The following is a 21940-nucleotide window of genomic DNA, read 5'->3' on the forward strand; positions in this document are numbered from 1 at the left end:
GCTCAACGTGCAGCTGTAGTCAAAAAACCAAAATGTTATGGTGTTTACAGAACAGGGTGGAAAATAATGAAGAAAATATTATAATACCATTATAGAAATCAAGGGTTCACCCTCATGGAATGCTGTATTCGGTACTTGTCATCCCATATCAGGAAGGAACTCAAGGGGATTTGGAGAAGGATTGTGAGAGATTTTCCATGCCCCTACTCGTTCTCTTGTGCAGAGAGATTTGAAAGATTGGGACTGTTTTACCTTGAAAAGGGGATGAACAAGAGGTTATGTGATAAAAGTATATAATGAAGGCTCTAGAGAGGGTTGATCAGGAGATTCTGTTCTCTTTATCTCATAGTACAAGAACAATGGGACATTCAGTGAAAGAATCCACTGGATCACCAGAGGTTAAAGCAGGCAATTAAGGAAGATAAAGACATTGGTGAGAATGTCTATGCTATGAGGTGGCAAATTTGAAACTGATTTAAATAAAATAAACCCTGAACTTTTTAGCAGCACATGTAATTGCTGTGGAACTCATTGCTACCACCATCATTGTGGCAACTCCGAAAGGGACATGGCCTCCTTGCAGATCAAGAGCCACCTGGATTGATCTCTAGGTAGGTTCTTAAAGTGATCTGTACACTTGCCATCAACATGCAGGATACCAGAATGGCCCTGGTTTCAATGGTCACATGGTTTCAATGGTCATTTTTTGCCTAACCAGCAGAGAAACTCCAGGCTGTTTCAGCTACAAGGACAATTGACCAAATTGTTGCAGGTGATTGGCTTCAGTATAAACAACCTAATGACACAAATGTATTGACCCTGGAGGGCAATTCATTGCCTCAGGATGCTATTAAGGCCAAGAATTTAGCAAGATTCCAAAGAGAACCTTGTATTTTATGTGGATAACAAGAATGACATAAAAAGAAAAGGAGTACTTGTGGCACCTTAGAGACTAACAAATAAATTGGTTAGTCTCTAAGGTGCCACAAGTACTCCTTTTCTTTTTGCGAATACAGACTAACACGGCTGTTACTCTGAAACCTGTCAAGAATGACATACTGCATTTCCTGCAATTGCTGTCAGTCAGGTATGCAACGCCAGGGTATGTGTATGCCCAGGAAGATCTGTGGATCTGACCGGGAACAAATAGGTTGTTTATCTTTTCTTGTTATTCCTCAGCGCTTGAGCTCATTGTAAGTCCGATTGTGCATGGTTCTCTTCTCTGATTGGTGCTAGCTTTGTGTTGAGTTAAAGCTGCAAAGGGGCTCTGTAATCTCACTGAGTCAGGACTCAGGAGTTGCAAATTAGGCATTCAAAGAGCATTTTTTCTATTTATTTTCCTCCCACCATGTTTTCTTTCTGCAGTGTAAAGATGTAGATATGAAGCATTTCGGCTGTATCTTTACTGAAATAAGGCAAAATTGAGCATGTGAAGACACCAGGTGTGAATATGTACCTGTTACTGGAAGAGCAAAATTCCTCCATCATCTGCTAGTGGCTGTGAAGGTGCTGAAATCTCTTTGCAATTTACCAGTACTGCAAATAAGGAAGCAGTGTGGCCTCCACGGTTTATAATTTGAGTCAAAGCAAATAAGAGGCTCAGTCTGCAGTCCAAGAGAATGATTTTGTAGATGCTCTGTCCCACAGTCACACTTGGCTTACTAAGATTCCAGTTTTTACTTGAGTTACTGGAATTTTGTCACAGGCTTCTTCCACGACAGGTACTTGGCAGGCAGTCTGTGTCAACTTCAGTCTCTTTACTCTTTTCCTATGCTCACAAGCTCACTGCTGCATTTATGGGATATGTGAATGTAAATATACTAAGTATCAGATGCACGATCTTGGCCATCTGTTATTACTGTCATTTATCATACTATCTTTAGCCTTCAAGAAATGTCACAATTTTTAAATCTGTGAATTTAACATCACTGTCAACTAATAGAAAACTCAAAGATGTTGATGGATGTTTTCATTTGGGAAAATGTGTGAACAAATCTTAATCTGCCCTGTTATGACATAGATTAAATAAAAAGGGCGGGGGGTGAAAGAAGGACAGAAGGGACCATTATGGTCCCCTAGACTGATGTCCTGTATAACATAGGCTGTAGGACTTTCCCAGTGCTTAATTTGTAATGAAAGATGTGCTGGGGCTCAAGCAATTTTTTACATTCATAACTGATGCAGCAAGCCTGGAGGTGCCAGGGCTCAGTCCTGGCACAAATTAAGCACTGGACTTCTCTGTATTAACTCATAGTGTTCAACAAATAACTAAAATAGCACCTTAGATTTCAATTTATTGTTTGCGTGTTTTAGTTATACTCTAATTTTTACTCTTTACATTCAGTTGTTTGCATTTTTATTTTACAAAACTAACTGCAGATTTTCCATGCCCTTAGATTAAAATGATCTCATTCATTTTTTAAAAAGAAAAAGTTTAACCCATTTTTGTACACACCAGTCTGTCATTAGATTCAGTTATATATATAAATCTATGGCATTGGACAGGCTCCAGTAAATGTGCAAAGGTTAAGTGTCTGGGACCACTTTCTACCTCCATGCAGGAATCTTCAGGGAATGTCTTCAGTCAGAGTTCCTTCCCCTCCCCTCCCAAACCCTCGCCTTCACAAGTTACTGTAACAGGAAGAGAGAGCAACCGATTCAGCAATTCTGGTGTTCAGTCTCAGGACACACTGCTGCTTTTCTATTCCCTGGGTTAACGTGACTTAGTGTGCACTTTGTGCTTCAAAAACAGGTGAGGTTTTAATTCCTCAGTGGTGGGGTCCCAGCAGAGAAGTTGCAACGTCTTTTGTGCCTTGTAATAAAATTATGACAACTCATGGGGAAGAAGTATGGAATCTAACTCCCCACGCACCGTGCTGAAAATGCACCCCATTCTCTCTGATGGTTAGAGAGGCAATATTTTATTATTGGCACCACGTTGTTTCTACAGTACCATACATATGCATGGCACTTTATAGACCCAAGGTGTCTGCTCAGCAGAGTTCCCAATCTGTAGCCCAGATCTCATGTAAAGAAAAAGGTGCTTTTGAAATAAACAGTGAATCTAAGTCACTGTTTCCTTCCCAACCTTGCTCAAGCAGTACCGCAGCTCCGTGCTGCCCCTTCCCGGGGCTAGTGGTGAAGTCACAATCTAGCTCTGATTAAAGAAATGATTTACTATGTGTTTCAAGTGATTTCTTTTTTTAATTACTGTCACATGGAAACCAACCACAAAACTGGAATTCACCTGAATCCTGGAGAGGTTTGGATTCAGACCTGCATCAGAACGTCACAGCTCACTCCCATCTCTTAAACCCAGTAACTGCATTTTCAGGAAGAATTTATAAACTGGTAATTATTTACATTGAATTGTAAATGTATTTATTTCAGGCAAAACCAGCAATACCGCTCACTTATTTCTGAATTTCAGTGAAACTATTTAATCCACGTTTAGGGTTGCACTTTTCAAGAATACATTGGTTTTGGTAGAAGAAAAAAAAAAAACTTTTATGCAGGGCAGGGAGTTCTCCCTAAATGTTTGGTTTAAAAAATCTTGCCCCAAACTTGCTCAGTTAGAACTCTATGCTGGAGGCCCAATACAACCTCCGTATGGTCCCGACAGTTAGCAATAACAAGGAATGTATTTTTGTAACTGTAATAGTAAAATATCCAATGGAGTATTTCTCTGGTTATAATGACTGTGGTATATCTGTGTTGTGACTGAAGATGGTCCGTTCCTAGGTGCAGTCATATTCTTGAGTGCCATATGTAAGAATCAGACGCATAGGAAGAAAATACAGGGGCACAAGTATTCTAAAGTTAGGCTGCCTTTAAAGGCACAGCCTTCAATAAAGGGCAGTAGGTAGTTGCACTGCCCTTGTGGACATTTGGGGAGGGGGATAGAGGGACACAATCTCTCCCCAAGCTTCCCAATGCTCTGCAGGTATATGAAGGCTGTACCAGCCCACAGAGAATGGTGCAAGGAGTGGGAAGGCCAGGTAATGGTCTGACTTCCCCCGTCTCACCCTTTCTGGGGTGATATGTACTCTCAAGGGTCTGGGGAGGGATGTGGTCCCTGAGGTAGCCTGAATGCAGGGATCACAGTTGCGTTTGGCCCTCCACACACACGACCTTGTGTGGGGTACAGATAACGTGTCTGAACTACATGCGCTAAGTGACTGAGTATGCTAAATAAATACCCTCTAAATAAGTTCCTTACCTCCATTAGAAGGACTTTGAGATCTACTAATGAAAAGTGCTAGATGAGAGCTGCATATTATAACGTTACTAGCGGTGATCCATGACTTTGCCACTCATGTCCATAGATTTTTATAAGAAGTGTGTTGTGTGGAGTGTGTGTGTTGTGCTGAGAGATTTTTATATTGATTTGTGCAGGTGGCAAAGGGCAGGTATTTGTGGTGAGAGGCATTGTGTGTTTGGGGTTATTGTGTGTACTGGTTGTGTTGTTGTGTGGGTGGTTTTGAAGATCTAGGCAGTTGGGCCAAATAATCCACTGTTTATGTAATCTTCTTCGTACAACCAATGAAATGATTGCATGCAAATTAGCTATAGAGTAAAGATGGCAACTGGTGGAGTTACCTCTGATATCACTGTGGTCTAGGACTCTTGGCATGGAATAGATACATGCCCAGCTATCATACAGATAGAATTAATAGTCAAAATGGCTGAGAACTTAAAAATTGGATAGTAACAGGGGGTGAATTCCAGTAATGATTGAACCTGTTGATCTTCTGAACAAAGAGAGCTCTCAGCCATGCTCGTAACTGTTTCCATCACTTCACACTGACTCAACAGACGTTCTAGGCTTCAGAGTGACAATTCTTGAATCTTAATAAATAGATAACAAGGGGTTGGAGGTTTCCCTTGCTGACTGAGGAAGAAATTCAAAGCACCTGTCAACCAAACTAGGTTTTACAGGGCTCACCATGTCACACCATGGGATTTGTGTCCTCCAAAGATTACAAATCTTCTCACAGAAAGCAGCAACAGGGGTTTACCCACAATACATCTACAACTAGAGAACCCTCTCCTCCACACTGCTGCCACAATAGACACTGGAAAGCATTGCACTGCAGGCTACGTGAACCAAGTCAAGAATGCAGGAGGCAAATCGCTCGTTTACAGTGAACAGCACTGCAACTCCTTGGTGCAGGGCTACAGGAATTATAGATTCATTATCCTCTGCAATGGGCAAACCTTTAAATACTGACTTTATATATTTATAGTATTATTTGTAACCTTGATTTATGTGTTCCCAGTTAGTAGTTTAAAAATAAGACATACAACTAAACTGAATTCTTTAAGGTTTGAGCTTCCAGAGTGGTTACAGATAATTCAGGTTAGGGGAGGACTCTGAATGACACAATGAGTAATAGAATTAAAGACTATTTAATATAAAATAGTTACACAAACAGGCATTACAATATAACTATACACTGCATTGATACATTCTAAGATGAAATGGTGCATTCAGGGGTGATCAGGCCCGGAATGAGTGTATCCTTTCTCTAATGGTACCTTTGTGGTGGATGGGTGCACCTATCTAAAATCCATGTACTGCTCTTTTACAATCAAGTATAATAATGCCCCTTAATTAATTAGCATAAAATCCACCTTTTTGCCATAATTATTTTCTGCTTTCTCATTGGCTATTTAACATTAAGTATCATATTAATTAACATCAGTGAACTATCAATATAGATAGCATTTTCCAAAACATTAGCATTTTATCTAAAACATTTGTAAACATATTTTGATCCTAACTCATTTTTACAGCATGACCTGCGGTTATACCCTAACTTACTTCCAACTTGCATCTGAACTGTTTCACTTATTTCACCCGTAATTAGACCTCACTATTGTCAAGCCCATATTTAGGCCCAACAATCTATTCTTTACTCACATTTCAATTTTACATAAACAAACATCACGTTTATAGGCTCTGGCGCTGGTTCTCAACTCCCCTGGTGGTACGCAGAGGTCTTTCAGGGGGTACATGAACTCATCTAGGTATTTGCCTAGTTTTACAACAGGCTACATAAAAATCAGTAGTGAAGTCAATACAAACTAAAATTTCATACAGACAAAATGAGGATGTAAGCAATTTTTCAGTACTAGCGTGCTGTGACACTTGTATTTTTATGTCTGATTTTGTAAGCAGGTAGTTTTTAAGTGAAGTGAAACTTGGGGAACGGAAGAAAAATCAGACTCTGGAAAGGGATACAGTAGTTTGGAAAGGTTGAGAACCACTTGGCTATGGTATCCACCGGCTTTTGTAGATCTGCAAATATTTTTTGTTGGGTCAAGTCTTGAAGTCTTGACGACTAATAAAAACTTGGTAGAAACAATGTAACTTTCGTACACTGAGCTATTTTGGTTTGCTCTTTGCCTTGCACAATGAGTTGACTTTTCTTCTTTGTGTTGGTCTGCTGTGGACCCAGCTTCTGTAGCCTTCTGCATCTTCCACTGATTCTACTGAATCATTCCCATATCAACAAATGCCAAGTAGTGCTCTCATTTCTACAAGACCCCTTTACAAAAACACACTGCTAACTATTACATTACTCTTAAGTTTGTTAAATTAAACCTTATTTTAGCTTAATGATTTTCAACAGCTTTAATCCTAAATTGAATGATTCAGCATACCCTCAATTAAGATGTGGGGCCAGATTTTCAGCTGGTGTAAATCAGCATAGCTCTATTAATTTTAGTGGAAGATCTGGCCCTTCATTTTCATACAAATTACATGCATCTGAAAAAATTCCTTAGGCGAGTTCTGGATGAAATTCAAAACAAGGATTAATATAGCTTTACAGTTAAAATGTTGTACTTATAATATGCATAGCAGAGACCCGCAGGTATGTTCGTGGTGAACTTTTCACCACTTAAAGCATACTTTCAGAAATCGGAAGCCGAATTCCTTTTCAAAATAGGAAATGCCAAAACCAGGACAAAACAAGAACTTTTTTTGCCCACTTATGTTTAAACTCTCATGGCCTAGGCTAAATCCATAATTGGTCTCCAGCAGTTCAGAACTGAAAAATAGCAGGCTTCTCCCTTCTCCCCACTACCCATAAAAATGTCTGTTCTTGTTCAGCTGTAGACTTGTATAAACCAAAATTCACTTGTCCTGTGTAATCATAAAACATATATATCTTTGGTCTCTAGCTTTGGTCTCTTGCTTGGAGATGGTCAGAGCTATAAAGTTCTAGACTAGATTGTCCAGAGTGTACAATTCCAGGGTTTTGGTTCAAACCCTATAGTTGGTACATAAAGTAAGTAAAGGTGGTTCAGATACATTCTCTGCCCTGCCAAATTCCATGGCACAATGTTTGTGTGTTTTTAATAAAACTGGGTAAACTACCATTGAAACTCCTAATATTTTTTGGTTCTCCGTTAAAGGATAGCTGGGCCTCAATGAGCATCTTGTGATGTTGTCCGAGGTGTATGCAGTAGTTGCTGCATGGAAGCTTAGAAAAGCTCTGTAAGTGGAATGGTTACTATGACTGCAAGGAAGAATCAAAAGAGTGTTGGTCATTACACATATTGAATCTATTTCCTTAAGTATCCTCGCACCTTCTTGTCAACTGTCTAAATGTGCCATCTTGATTATCACTACAAAAGTTTATTTTCTCCTGCTGATAATAGCTCATCTTAACTAATTAGCCTCTCACAGTTTGTATGGTAACTTCCAACTTATCTGTATGTGTACATATGTGTATATATATAAAATCTTACTATATGTTCCATTCTATGCATCCGATGAAGCAAGCTGTAGCTCATGAAAGCTTATGCTTTAATAAATTTGTTAGTCTCTAAGGTGCCACAAGTACTCCTGTTCTTTTTGTGTAGTTTGGATGCAGTCTATGAAATTTTCTGACAGTTTAGTGTCTCAGGAAAACCTGTAACACTCTAGCTTTCTGTGGCTAATGCTCCTCTTGTTCTGCTTTACCTCATAAGGCTTCACTTTTTCTCCCCTTCCATCACACCTTAAAGCACTTGGTGGTGGTGGTGGTGGGGGGGTTGTTTTCTCCTTAATCTTCTCCTGCTTCCATAATCCCTTCGGTTCCTATTTCTTCCTCTGTTTGATTTGAGACCTTCAGTTTTATTGCTGCTGTTATGTACCATCCTTTAACATCTACGCTTTCTTCTTAGAGACACGTCCTGAGTCGCTGACTTCTGTTCCTGCTGTGGGACCTCAGCGTCCCTGACAATTAATTTTTGTTTCATTTATTTCAATTTCTTTTTTCACTTTGACTTTCAGTTGGTTTTTGGTTTGGTTTCTACCTTCAGTTTCTTCCAAAACTCGGAGAGAGAGAGAGAGAGAGAGAGAACTACTTTGGATAACTTACTCCTTCCCAGGACTTCCTCACCACTTCCCTTTTCTTTGGCCACCAAGGCTAATAAATAAGCTCTTTGGTTCAGCAACTTAGTCAAACAGCTGTTCCTGTCAAAGGGATGACTGATTTTTATGGCATCGTCCAAGTTTTTCGGAAAAAATGTCAAGAAAACCTGCCTGTGTTCTTTTTGAGGTAAGCTGCACTGTGGAGTTGTAGCAAGCAAAGGAGTCAACCCTATTAATTTCAGTTTTTGAATTTTGAATACAGTAAGTCAGGTTTAGTAGAAAACTGTACGTTTTGGCGGGGGACGGACACATGGACACATGAAGTCAATGGAGCTGTGCCAATTTACAGCAGCTGAGGATCTGTCCCATAATATTCATGTGGTGTAATAAAGATAGGAAACATTTATTTTGGGCCTGATTTGGAAGCGTTCTCTCATCTCGCAAATTTGGGCTTTTACTTATATGCATGCTTAAATTCCGTTGAAATTAATGGAACTTGAGCATGTGCTTAAGTGCTTTGCTGAAACAGAGCCTTAGCCAATAACTATTTACAATGGTCTTCAGCATATTTGATAGGGTATTTGGAATCCTTATCTTTTAAAATAAATTCAAAACCTTTCCCCTATTTCACATACATACTCTATGTTCAGATTTTGATGAATTTTAACTGTCTTGTTGAAATCTGAATCATTCTGGGTTACAATATGTCTGAAAAATGCCACACCACATCAAGTTGCTTTCCTCTATTTGTTTTGTGTTTTAAGCAAAAGCTGCAAAAATGGATGAAAAATACAAAATGTACCATTACTATGCTATGCATTTAAGAATACCAGCTTCTCTCAAACTTCTTTATTTAGTCACTGTAACCTAAATTATCTGTTGTATTTTTGCATAAACTATAAAATCACTCCCCAGGCCATTTGTGTTCAACTGGTAACACCCTTTTACAAACAGCTCCGCAATCAAGGAAATGTTTTTAAACAGTGTAATATGTAACAAGGTGACAGGTGATTAAAATTCAGTGTATTTTCTTACTGCAGGGGTACAGCAGCTGTGATCAGAGGCCCGCTATGGGCAAGATTGCAATTAATTGAAAGCACTTCTATTTATACCTGCACTCACAAAAGATTCTGAATGTAAAGAGGAGGAGGCCAGGTTGAGGAAACTAAGACAACAACTCAAACTATACTGACAGTGGTAAATTAATCCCTTCCTTAGGGGAAATTCTGTGGGAAGGGTGCAAACAATTCTCAGAACAGTTTGACTACTACCCCAAGCCTGCAGGTGTTCAACATTTTTAAAGGATGTTTACCAATAGGCAGTAAAGGCCTGATCAGAACCCCTCTCGAAGTCAAGAGGAGTCTTGTTACTGATTTCAAGGAGTTGGATCAGACCTTGAAGGAAGAGCATTTTCCCTTACCTACCTTTTCCCCAATGAAGAGAGGGAAGACTTAGGAAGCAGTAATTAACAGTAATGTCACACACATCTTGCTGACATACAGTGTGAGCCCTTGTCTACACTATGAGTTTAGGTCGAATTTAGCAGAGTTAGATCGATTTAACGCTGCACCCGTCCACACAACAAAGCCATTTTTGTCGACTTAATGGGCTCTTAAAATCGATTTCTGTACTCCTCCCCGACGAGGGGGTTAGCGCTGAAATTGACATCGCCGGGTCGAATTTGGGTTAGTGTGGACGCAATTTGACGGTATTGGCCTCCAGGAGCAATCCCACAGTGCTCCATTGTGACCTCTCTGGACAGCACTCTCAACTCGGATGCACTGACCAGGTAGACAGGAAAAGCCCCGTGAACTTTTGAATTTCATTTCCTGTTTGGCCAGCGTGGCGAGCTGATCAGCACAGGTGACCGTGCAGATCTCATCAGCAGAGGTGATCATGGAGTCCCACTATTACAAAAGAGCTCCAGCATGGACCGAACAGGAGGTACTGGATCTGATCGCTATATGGGGAGATGAATCCGTGCTATTAGAACTCAGTTACAAAAGACAAAATGCCAAAATATTTGAAAAAATCTCCAAGGGCATGAACGACAGAGGTTATCACAGGGACCTGCAGCAGTGCCATGTGAAACTTAAGGAGCTCACACAAGCCTACCAAAAAACCCAAGAGGCAAACACCTGCTCAGGGTCAGAGCCCCAGACATGCCGCTTCTATGATGAGCTGCAGGCAATTCTAGGGGGTGCCCCTACAACTACCCCACACCTGTACGTGGACTCCTGCAAGGGAGTCTCACACAACAGGGATGAGGATTTTGGGGACAAGGAAGATGTTGAGGAGGGGGAGGTTGAAGATAGCACACACCAAGCAAGTGGAGAAACCGTTCTCCACGACAGCCAGGAACTGCTGATCACCTGGAGACAGCATCCTCCCAACCTGGGCTCCCGGACCTTGAAGGCGGAGAAGGCACCTCTGGTGAGTGTACCTTTGTAAATATAATACACGATTTAAAAGCAAGCATGTTTAATTATTTTGCCCTGAAGACTTGGGATGCATTTGCGGCCAGTACAACTACTGGAAAAGTCTGTTAACGTGTCTGGGGATGGAGCAGAGCTTTCCTGGAGGTACTCCCAAAGCCTTTGCAAAACGTTTTTGGAGAGGGCAGCCTTATTGTGTCCTCCATGTTAGGACACTTTACCAAGGCAGGCCAGTAGCACGTAGTCTGGAATCATTGCATAAGAAAGCATGGCAGCGTGTAGTCCCGGTGTTTTCTGGCATTCAAGCAATATCCGTTCTTTATCTCTCTGTGTTATCCTCAGGAGAGTGATATCATTCATGGTCACCTGGTTGAAATAGGGTGGTTTTAGTAAGTGGACATTCAGAGGTGCCCGTTCCTGCTGGGCTGTTTGCCTGTGGCTGAAAAGAAATCATCCCTGCTGTTAGCCACGTGGTGGGGGGCAGGATGAAGCAATCATCCCAGAGAATTGGGTGTGTGGGAGGGTTTAGTTGGGTTTGTGCTGCATGTTAACCCGAAAACATCAGCTGCTCCTTTTAAATGTCCAATGTATCTTTTTCAATTCTACTCTCCCTTTTTTTCCTCCCGCAGCTGCAAATGTTTCAATGCTGCCACTAGCATCTCCGTCCCAGAGGCTAGCGCAGATAAGAAGGCAAAAAAAACCGCACTCACGATGAAATGTTCTCTGAGCTCATGCAGTCCACCCAAATTGAAAGAGCCCAGCAGAATACATGGAGGCAGACAAAGGCAGAGTCCAGGAAGACACAAAATGAACTCAAGGACAGGAGGTGGGAGCAACAGGAGAGGTGGCGGGATCAAGGGAAAGGTGGCAGCAGCATGATGAGAGGAGGCAGGATGCAATGCTGAGGTTACTGGAGGATCAAACTGATATGCTCCAGCGTATGGGTGAGGTGCAGGAAAGGCACAGACAGCCACTGCAGCCCCTGTGTAACCAACCACTCTCCTCCCCAAGTTCCATATCCTCCTCACCCAGACATCCAAGAATACGGGGGCTGGGGGCCTCCGGCCACCCTGCCACTCCACCCCAGAGGATTCCCAAGCAACAGAAGGCTGGCATTTAATAAGTTTTAAAGTTTTAAACTTTTAAAGTGCTGTGTGGCCTTGTCCTTCCCTCCTCCACTACCCCTCCCGGGCTACCTTGGCAGTTATCCCCCTATTTGTGTGACGAATTAATAAAGAATGCATGAATTTGAAACAACAACTTTATTTCCTCTGCAAGTGGTGATCGAAGGGGGGAGGAGAGGGTGGTTGGCTTACAGGGAAGTAGAATGAACCAAGGGATGGGGGGTTTATGGTGTATAACTTTCACACCATAGCCTGGTCAGCCATGAAACTGGTTTCAAAGCTTCTCTGATGCGCAGTGCACCTGCTGTGCTCTTCTAACTGCCCTGGTGTCTGGCTGCACGTAATCAGTGGCCGGGCGATTTGCCTCAACTTCCCACCCCACCGTAAACATCTCCCCCTTACTCTCACAGATATTGTGGACTGCACAGCACGCAGTAATAACAATGGGAATATTGGTTGTGTTGAGGTCTCACCAAGTCAGTAAACTGCACCAGCGCGCTTTTAAACGTCCAAATGCACATTCTACCACCATTCTGCACTTGCTCAGCCTGTAGTTGAATAGCTCCTGACTGCTGTCCAGGCTGCCTGTGTATGGCTTCATGAGCCATGGCATTAAGGGGTAGGCTGGGTCCCCAAGGATAACTATAGGCATTTCAACATCCCCAACGGTTATTTTCTGGTCTGGAAAGTAAGTCCCTTGCTTCAGCTGTTCATACAGACCAGAGTTCCTGAAGATGCGAGCGTCATGTACCTTTCCCAGCCATCCCATGCTGATGTTGGTGAAACGTTCCTTGTGATGCACGAGTGCTTGCAGCACCACTGAAAAGTACCCCTTTCGGTTTATGTAATGGCTGCCTTGGTGATCCGGTCCTAAGACAGGGATATGTGTTCCGTCTATGGCCCCGCCACAGTTAGGGAATCCCATTGCAGCAAAGCCATCCACCATGACCTGCGCATTTCCCAGAGTCACTACCCTTGATAGCAGCATAATTGCGTTGGCTACTTGCATCACAGCAGCCCCCACAGTAGATTTGCCCATTCCAAATTGATTCCTGATTGACTGGTAGCTGTCTGACATTGCAAACTTCCAGAGGGCTATCGCCACTCGCTTGTAAATTGTGAGGGCTGCTCTCATCTTGGTATTCTTGTGCTTCAGGGCAGGGGAAAGAAAGTCAAAAAGTTCCATGAAAGTGCCCTTACGCATGTGAAAGTTTCGCAGCCACTGGGAATCATCCCAGACCTGTAACGCTATGCGGCCCCACCAGTCTGTGCTTGTTTCATAGGCCCAGAATCGGCATTCCACGGCATGAGCCTGCCCCATTGCCACCAGGATGGCCAAATTGCCAGGGCCCATGCTTTGAGAGAAGTCCGTGTCCTCATCACCGCGCTGCCATCGCCTCCTTGCCTGCTTTTGCAGGTTCTGGTTCTGCATATACTGCATGATAATGCGCGAGGTGTTTACAATGCTGATAACTGCCACGGTGATCTGAGCCGGCTCCATGCTTGCCATGGTATGGCGTACAGGACAGCAGAGTTGCAGGGGAAGCAGTGGTTGGATGACCAGTTTTGCAGACCTACTGCACCATCTGCTGCCAGGATACAACAGCTGAGCAGTCTGCACGCTTGCCGTGGTATGGCAAGACAAGAGCAGCCGAGCAGAGTTCTCGCGGAAGAGGCCCTGCAAGACAACCAGGAGAGCAGAGTGCCAGTGGAAGCGGTGGATGATGACAGTCCTGCGAGGTGGATTCATAGCATCAGAAGAGCAGAGTGGCAGCGGAAGCGGTGGGTGACAACGACGGTTAGCAGTCCCACTGTACTGTCTGCTGAAAGCAGTATGGCCACCCGCACGGAAAAAAGGCACGAAATGATTGCTTTCACGGAGGGAGGGGCGACTGACAACATGTACTCAAAACCACCCGCGACAATGTTTTTGCTCCATCAGGCATTGGGAGCTTACCCCAGAATTCCAATGGGCGGCGGAGACTGAGGGAACTGTGGGATAGCTACCCACAGTGCAACGCTCCGAAAGTCGACGCTACTGTAGCCTCGGTACTGTGAATGCACTCCACCGACTTAATGCGCTTAGTGCATTAGTGTGGGGACACACACAATCGACTGTATAAAATCGCTTTCTAAAAAATCGACTTCTATAAATTCAACCTAATTTTGTAGTGTAGACATACCCATAGTGTGAAGATGGTGTGTTCTGAAGATAAAATTAGAGCATGCAACGGACATAAGGCCAGCCTTTGCTTTGGCTGGTGCTTTTCAGGGTAGTGAAAACATTAGCAGCCTCTGCTCCTTCATTGTTGCTGGTCCAGGCAGATTCCATGGGGAGTTCTAGAGGGACACAGGCGACGAGTTAAATTAGCTGCTCCTTTGAGGAGTAGCATACACTCCAGCAAATGTACGAAAGCCACACTGTGACTCAGACAGAACTCTGTTGATAACTTGGACCAGGAGCTAGTTCAAGAGGATGAATGCAAGAATCTTACTAGCCATGGGAAGCAAGGAGATGCAGCGATAGTTAACACAGTTGCGTGTTTACGTCTTTGTAGATAGTGATGATCTTTGCATCTTTCAGCTGCTGTGATATGATTTCTTGAAGCCAGACCTGTGAGGAAAAACATAAAAAGCTTGTCAATGAGATGATTTCCTCCATGTTTGAAAACTTTAGCTGGAATGGCATCAGGCCCAGGAGATTTGTTGTTTTTCATTGCTTGGACAGCCTTCAGCACCTCAGCTCGTGTGTGTGGATCAGCAAGTGCTAGATGTAGGCAGTTTATGGAAATGGGGACTCATCAGAAAGAGTAGACCGATGATTTAGAAATTCACTATTGGGTTCATGGCACCATTTGGCAGTGCAAATCTGTGATGAGAAATTCACCATCAGCTCTTGTTAGTGGTGTTGAGGCAGATCGAGTAGGGCTATATGCAGCTTTGACTGCATCGTACAGAAGCCTTTGGAGTCATGTTTTTCAGCAAGGACCTGCAATTAATCCGCTTTATGGTCAAACCACGTATTTTGCGTATGGCGGAGTTTGCGGTGGAGCATGCTGCAAGCTTCTTTATATCTGGCTTGTTTCAACTCAGAGAATGGATCAGCTAAGAGCACATCATGCGCTTGCCATTTGGCAACAAGAAGATGTGCTATTTCAGGATCATTCTGTTCAAACCCATCTTCATAAAGGTGTTTTGTATATCCAGCACAGTTCACAACAGTCTATAATGTAGATTGTATCACACAGGAATACGGTCACAGAGTGCACTCACCACTAGGGGCACCTCCCCCTTTCCAATCTGGGGATCAGCTCTTTCCAGATCCAAAGCCCCCTTCTGCTGCTTGCTGCACACCGTGCCATCTCTCTCACTCTCTTTGTGGCTTGGCCCTCCGGCCAGGTCCCTGTAGTCCTTGCCTTCCACGGTAACAACGTCTCTCCAGATCAGTGGTTGGTAGGGGAACACAGGCCCACCCTCTACACTGGGTTCCAACTCAGGGAGTCTATAACAAACAACTGTGGTCTGCTTTCCCTCAGACTCTGTTTCTCTTTCCCTGGACTCCTTCCTACAGCTTCTGTCTCTCCCCTTCCCCCTGCCACCAACTCAAATTCCCTCTTTCCCGGCAGTGACTGCAGACTTTTTCCCTGCAGTCTCTTTCCGTTGCCAGCTTCCTGGCTTTGTCCTAGCCCTGCCTCTTCCTTCTCAGCTGGGCTCCGTCACTGTTGGGGGAATTATTTAGGTCACCCAACTCCCCTCAGCTGTGGCAGATCTGATTAATTCACTCCTTCTCAGCCTCATTAACCTCGTCTGTGCTGGCTTGGGGTGAACACCCCATCATAGATTCCCTTTCAGCAGATACATCCTCCCCGATTGTTGGAAAAGTTTCTAAAACAGTAGTTAACTCTGTGGAGAATTTTTTGGTGGTTGACTGGTCTTTCAGCCAGGCAACAGTTAGAGTTTTTACACACATCTCATAGGCCCTGCTGTTTTGACCAACACATACTCCACCAAATGCCAATGATGTGAGCAAGGGTGCATTCAGGTCCTTTTGTGTTTGTTGGGGAGCCAGAAAACAGTGTGCGTGTGATAACTAATCGGTGCTCGATACATGTTGGCAACAAAAGTAAGCCTTTACTGCTTGTCTTGCTGACGTCCCACCACATAGACTCATCACGGCCGACATGAGAGTTAAAGACACCTGGGATAATCAACTTTTCTTCACAGGGAGTCAATTGATGAGCTCATTTAGATTGAAGTAAAATTGTGCCTTCCTCTCATCAGAGTTGTTTGTTGTCTGTGTATAGACACTGATAAGTGAAGCATAATGTCCACCTCTCAGGGGCAGTTGGAGCTTCATCACTGTCATTTATACCAGTGGATAGGCTCTTCAACCAAGAGAGAAGATTCTTTCTAATTGCAAACTGACTCTGTCACTTTGCATGGAGATCTGGTACCCATAACAAGGTAGTGTACAGTTCAGGTAAACTGAAACTCTCTTGTCCGGTGTTGACCCCCAGCCTGTATTATGTGAGGTAAGCCTCTGATCAAAGAAAATGCTGCAGGGTCTGGGACACTGCAAATATTACAAACTCAGCAGAAAAGTGCACAGAATTTATAAGTCAGCTGGGTTTCAGTCCCAGTGGCAATCCCTTTGTCAGAGGGCATAACTCTGTTTCATTTCTCTCTCTCTCGCTCTCTGTGTCAGTGTGTGTGTGAGAGAATTACATTTGTATTGTACTTAAAAGATGATGTACAGAGGGTGTTAGGAAGAAATAAGTGGCACAACAGAGAGGCTCCATCCTAAGAAGTGTTGTCACTCAGTTTGGGTTCAGGAGCCATAGAAGTGGGGTTTTTACCCACGAAAGCTTATGCTCAAATAAATCTGTTAGTCTTCAAGGTGCCACCGGACTCCTTGTTGTTTTTGTGGATACAGACTAACACGGCTACCCCCTGATAATAGTCTCTGCAGTTACTCGAGTTCATCAATCCAGGTGTTAAGGAGTCCATAAAATAAATTTTAAGCTCATAGAACTCTCACAGGCAGAAAAAAATGTGATAAATCATCCCAAAATAAACCACTGCACCCTCTAAAAATACTCAAACATGTTAGTCCTCTTTCAGGACTGTCTGAGATGGTGTTTCAAGCAAATGTTAGACTACTGCTAAACATGAAAGAACACTTAGTGCTTAACTCATTGTGGTGGGTGCAGGGAATACAATTTGCATAATTCTGCGTTCACGTGGATGACTGTGCTGGAGGGGGGATGGAAGCAGAGGGAAGATTCTGGCTTCGGCGGGCAGTTTTAAATTCTAGCTGGGGTGCTTTAAGAGCCCTGCATGCAGAGTCTCCTCAGAAGGGATGCTGAATCCTATCTCCACTGAGTTGTCTGCATGCACTCCCTGCGGACCCAAGTCACCTTTGGAGTGGCACCATCTCACCCTAGGGCCCTCTGTGAATAGAGAGTGCAGGCACCTTGTGCTGCTGTTCCTGGTGCCCTTTCTGCCACAAGAGACCAGATGTTTCAAGGTATTTTGGTGCCTAAAGATGCAGATAGATGCCTAGCAGAGTTTTCAAAAGTGCTGATGCATTTAACTCCCATTGAAATCAGAGGGGGTTATGTGCACAGGTTCTCTTGAAAATCCCACGAGGTATCTATTTGGATTTTTAGGTGCCGAAATACTTTTAAAACTCTGGCCAGAAGAGCCTAGAATCTCAACTCTCATGTCTCCAAAATACATTGTCCCTTGAGGCTCAGACTTACCCCAAATTTGCCCATAGTGGGAGCTCATATATAAAACAGAAAGTTGCTTTTCTTGTTAACAAAATCATCTTTATAATAGAAAGCTATATAGCTAGAACTTTAACTGCAGAATTGAACTGGTGGCTCTACAGTGTAGAAGACTATTTTGAAGGTTACCAGATGCCTACTGTAATTTACATCTTTAGCCTCAGCTGCAGGTTTGACATCATTTTTTTAAAATATGGGAGTCAATGCAAGGAATTCACACAGCAGGGTAGTTCCCTGTGCAAGTATAACACTGCGTTGTTGAAAAGGATTCTAGTTTAAGGATGCATCTAAAAAGCAAGATTGTTTCAATTGGCAGCTTGTTGTGTGTATCACTGATGTTCTAACAGATTACAGCCAAAAATGACAGATTGAGTTTGCAGATATACAGCCATGACTTATTATTTGCAAAGACAGACTTGTCAAAGTGATGAAACATTTTCAGTTGCAGATTTCAAAAACATTTTTGATGAACCAGAATGACCTAAACCTTAAATGATTTATCTTTGTCCTTACTTGGAAAGGATTCTTTCACAATACTTGATTTTTTTACCCTGCATGTCTATAGAAAACATACATTGTACTAATAAACGTATATTGTCATGACTTATGTTCAAAAGCAGAATAGTTTCCTACCAAAACTGCCTAGAGACCATGAGCATAAGCCAAAACCTGGATTTGCTTTGATGTGATACAGCTTACAACACAGCTACAGTTTCATGCAGAAAAGATATTTGGAAAGGACAAAATAGGGGATGGTCTAGTAAGGACTGTCAAACTGTCTGCTGAATCCATCTGTCTAATCTTCTTATGTAGTGCCCATCATTGTGGTATCTGATTCCATATAAAACCTACATTCAGAGAATGTTAAATGGCCAAAGTAAGGAGATACTAAAGGTAAGGTTGCCCATGCAATCTTAGCTCTACCCCCTTGTGTATATCCATTATGATAGTCTTTAACGATCATGTGCTATTTTTCAAACACAACTTAATGTTATACTGTATTTTCTACCTTTTGATACAAGTGTAGTATCTTGTAATTTTTAAATGCATGTGTACCTGCAGTACTCTCATTTGGTCAGTATTTGAACTGAAAAAAAGCATAAGGTATGAAGTGCTTATTGAGTGGGGCATCTTGCTGGGAGTGCTACTCCAAGATGTGCACTGGCCACCTGTTGGTGACCCAATGGAGTTTAAGATGTTTGTCGTAACCTATACATCTCCAAAGGGCCTGAGATCTACCTACCCAAGAGACTATCTTTCTCCTGGTGACATACTGTTACTGCTTCAATCAATAGAGGCATGTCAGCTGGTTGTTGTCTTCAATGCTTAGCTGAATGGTCAGCTGAGGTGATCATTCGTCATTTGGCCCATTCCTGTGTGGCCACAAGGGCTTGATGGGCCGAGAGTCCAACGTCTGAACACACTTGATGAACCCATGTAATAGGGGGTCTGCCTCTGGGCCACCTCCATCCCTGGGTGGTGGAATTTTATCCTGGATGTTACAAGCCACCTGGAGAATGGTGTTCACTGGAACAACTTGAGGCATTTTCATGACACGTCCAAAAAGCATAAGATGCAATCTGCAGACAATGGCCCCAGTAGTGTGTAGACTTTAACAACCATAAACATCTGCATTACAAATAAAATAATTCCACTTTATGCCCAATATGCAACATTGGCATTTTGTGTGGAAAGCCTCCAGCTTTGACCAGTCTGAGCAGCATTGTGTCCAGGTTTCACAACCGTACAACAGTACAGAGAGGATGCAGCTTGAATAGATCCTGAACTTGGTTGTCATGCCAAGGTGATGTTGATTTCCTATTCATTGTAAATGACCCATGGCAGATGCTGCGATGCCCATCTGGTGGAAAACGTCCATGTGAGAGTTGGAGGAACTGGTGAATATAGAACCCAAATAGCAAAAGCTGGAGACTGCTTTGACAGTTTCATTATTCAAAGAGATTGGAGTCCCAGGTTGATGTGATTCTAGAGTTTTCAGCTTTGTCTTTTGGCCACAAAACATGGAGGCCAACCTTAGCTGACTCCTCTTCCATTTGCTGGAGTACCTTATGTAACTTGTCGGGGCTCTGTATTAGAAGAACAATATCATCCACATAGTCAAGGTCTGAGAGTGAGAGATCACCTATCTTAATGTCTATCTGGTCCCCCCTTCTTATAAAAGAAGGGCTGCTGGCAATGCATTCGTGGTGCTCTGAATCTTGCTTCCTGCCCTTTAAAATATTTAATGGTTTGTAGGAAATACACTCTTAATTCTAAAGGCCAGATTGTTTCTCCAGTCCCAAGACTTTGAAGTTTGAAAGTATAGGGTCAAATCCACCCTTAAATGAGCATTTTTAATTCCCATTGAAATCAATCCAAGTTGCAAGCATGCCTTCAAGAACAGTGTTTTACCTATATGTGGCACTCCTTACCCAAAAGAGGTGTATTTTGTTTCATTGTGTTCTTTTGCTAAGCAGGTCTCTGTAGTCCTGTCAGCCTGACATAGATCCTGAGCAAGATAATGGAATTGGTGATACGGGACTCAATTAATAAAGAATTAAAGGAGGGTAATATAATTAATGGAAAATAGATCCTGTCAAATTAACCTGATATCTTTTTTTGATGACATTATCAACCAAACTTATAAAGTGTTGATGTAATACACTTAGACTTCTGTAAGGTGTTTGACTTGTTATCAATAACATTTCAATTAAAAAAAACTAAAATGATAAAAATTAACATGGCACACATTAAATGGATTAAAAATTGGCTAACTGAGAGCTCAAAATGTAATTGCAAATGGGGAATGGTCAGTGAGTGAGTGTCTTTCTAGTGGGGTCCTGTAAGGATCAGTTCCTGGACCTATGCTATTTAACACTTATTAATAACCTGGAAGAAAACATAAAATCATCACGCATAGGTTCTAGATGACACAAAAATTAAGGGAGTGGCAAATAATGAAGAGGACAGGTCACTGCTTCAGTATGATCTGGATCACTTGGGAAACTAAGCACAAGTAAACAATATGTATTTTAATATGGCTAAATATAAATGTATACATCTAGGAACAAATTGTGTAGGCCATACTTCCCTGATGGAGGGCACAATGGATAATCAGATGAACATGAGCTCCCAATGTGACACTACGGCCAAAAGAGCTAATTCGATCCTCGGATGCATAAACTGGGGAATCTCGAGTAGAAGTGGGGAGGTTATTTTACGTCTGTATTTGGCACTGGTGCCACCGCTGCTGGAATAGTGCGTCCAGTTCTGGTGTCCGCCGATCAAGAAGGATGTTGATAAATTTGGAGAGGGTTCAGAGAAAAACCACGAGAATGAATAAAGGATTAGAAAACCTGCCTTTCAGGGATAGACTCAAAAAGCTCAATCAATTTAGCTGAAGAATGAGAAGGTTAAGGAGTGACTTATCACCGTCTATGAGTAGCTACATGAGGAACAAATCTTTAATAATGGGCTCTTCAGTCTAGCAGAGAAAGGCATTACAATGGCTGGAAGTTGAAGCTAGACAAATTCAGACTGGAAATAAAGTGTGAATTTTTAACAGTGAGAGTGAGTTAACCATTGGAGCAATTTACCGAGGATTGTGGAGGATTCTTCATCACTGACCATTTTTAAATCTAGATTGGATGTTTTTCTAAGAGAGATGCTTTAGGAATTATTGTGGGGAAGCTCTGTGGCCTGTATTATACAAGAGGTCAGGCTAGATGATCACAATGGTGCCTTCTAGCCATAGATTCTATGTAATTGTACTTGCCCAAGATATCTTGCCAACGGTGCTGTTTCAAAATCTACCTTTCAGTCATAATGGCTTTGTATTTTAATACTCTTCTCTTGTATAGGACCTTTCATCTGAGGTCTCAAAGTGTTTTAGAGATATTTATTAAGATTAATTCTGTTATCCCCATTTTACAGACACAAGCAACCGAGAGACATGAGACTAAGTGATGTATCCAAACTCTCACAGGAAGTCATTAACAGCAACAGAGCTCAGTAAACCTGACTTCTTGTCCTGTCCTCCCTCTGCAAGGCACATCCATGACTGATGTGACCAAGCAGATCTTCATTAGTAATTTCTTAATAAACGTGAAAAGAAAAGGAGTACTTGTGGCACCTTAGAGACTAACCAATTTATTTGAGCATAAGCTTTCGTGAGCTACAGCTCACTTCATCGGATGCATACCGTGGAAACTGCAGCAGACTTTATAT

At 42.5% G+C, this 21940-nt stretch overlaps 2 protein-coding genes across 2 annotated transcripts in view; both read left to right on the plus strand.

The window, feature by feature from the left end:
• The window catches only part of CFAP299 (cilia and flagella associated protein 299), a 395611-nt gene that overhangs the window by 30125 nt on the left and 343546 nt on the right, over positions 1-21940 (plus strand). The window lies entirely within an intron of this gene.
• On the plus strand, positions 9022-12098 carry LOC140910167 (myb/SANT-like DNA-binding domain-containing protein 7). The gene is made up of 2 exons (XM_073340487.2): positions 9022-10798; positions 11430-12098. Exons 1-2 carry the CDS (start codon positions 10262-10264, stop codon positions 11454-11456), a joined length of 564 nt encoding a protein of 187 aa, XP_073196588.1. The 5' UTR covers positions 9022-10261; the 3' UTR covers positions 11457-12098.

This window comes from Lepidochelys kempii, chromosome 4, assembly GCF_965140285.1.
Source record: "Lepidochelys kempii isolate rLepKem1 chromosome 4, rLepKem1.hap1, whole genome shotgun sequence".
In the NCBI taxonomy this organism is placed as follows: Eukaryota; Metazoa; Chordata; order Testudines; family Cheloniidae; genus Lepidochelys; species Lepidochelys kempii.

Coding starts and splice junctions, on each gene's coding strand:
- LOC140910167 (XM_073340487.2), top strand. CDS start 10,262: ATGGAGTCCCACTATTACAAAAGAGCTCCAGCATGGACCGAACAGGAG. Junction 10,799..11,429: donor AGGCGGAGAAGGCACCTCTG/GTGAGTGTACCT, acceptor TTCCTCCCGCAG/CTGCAAATGTTTCAATGCTG.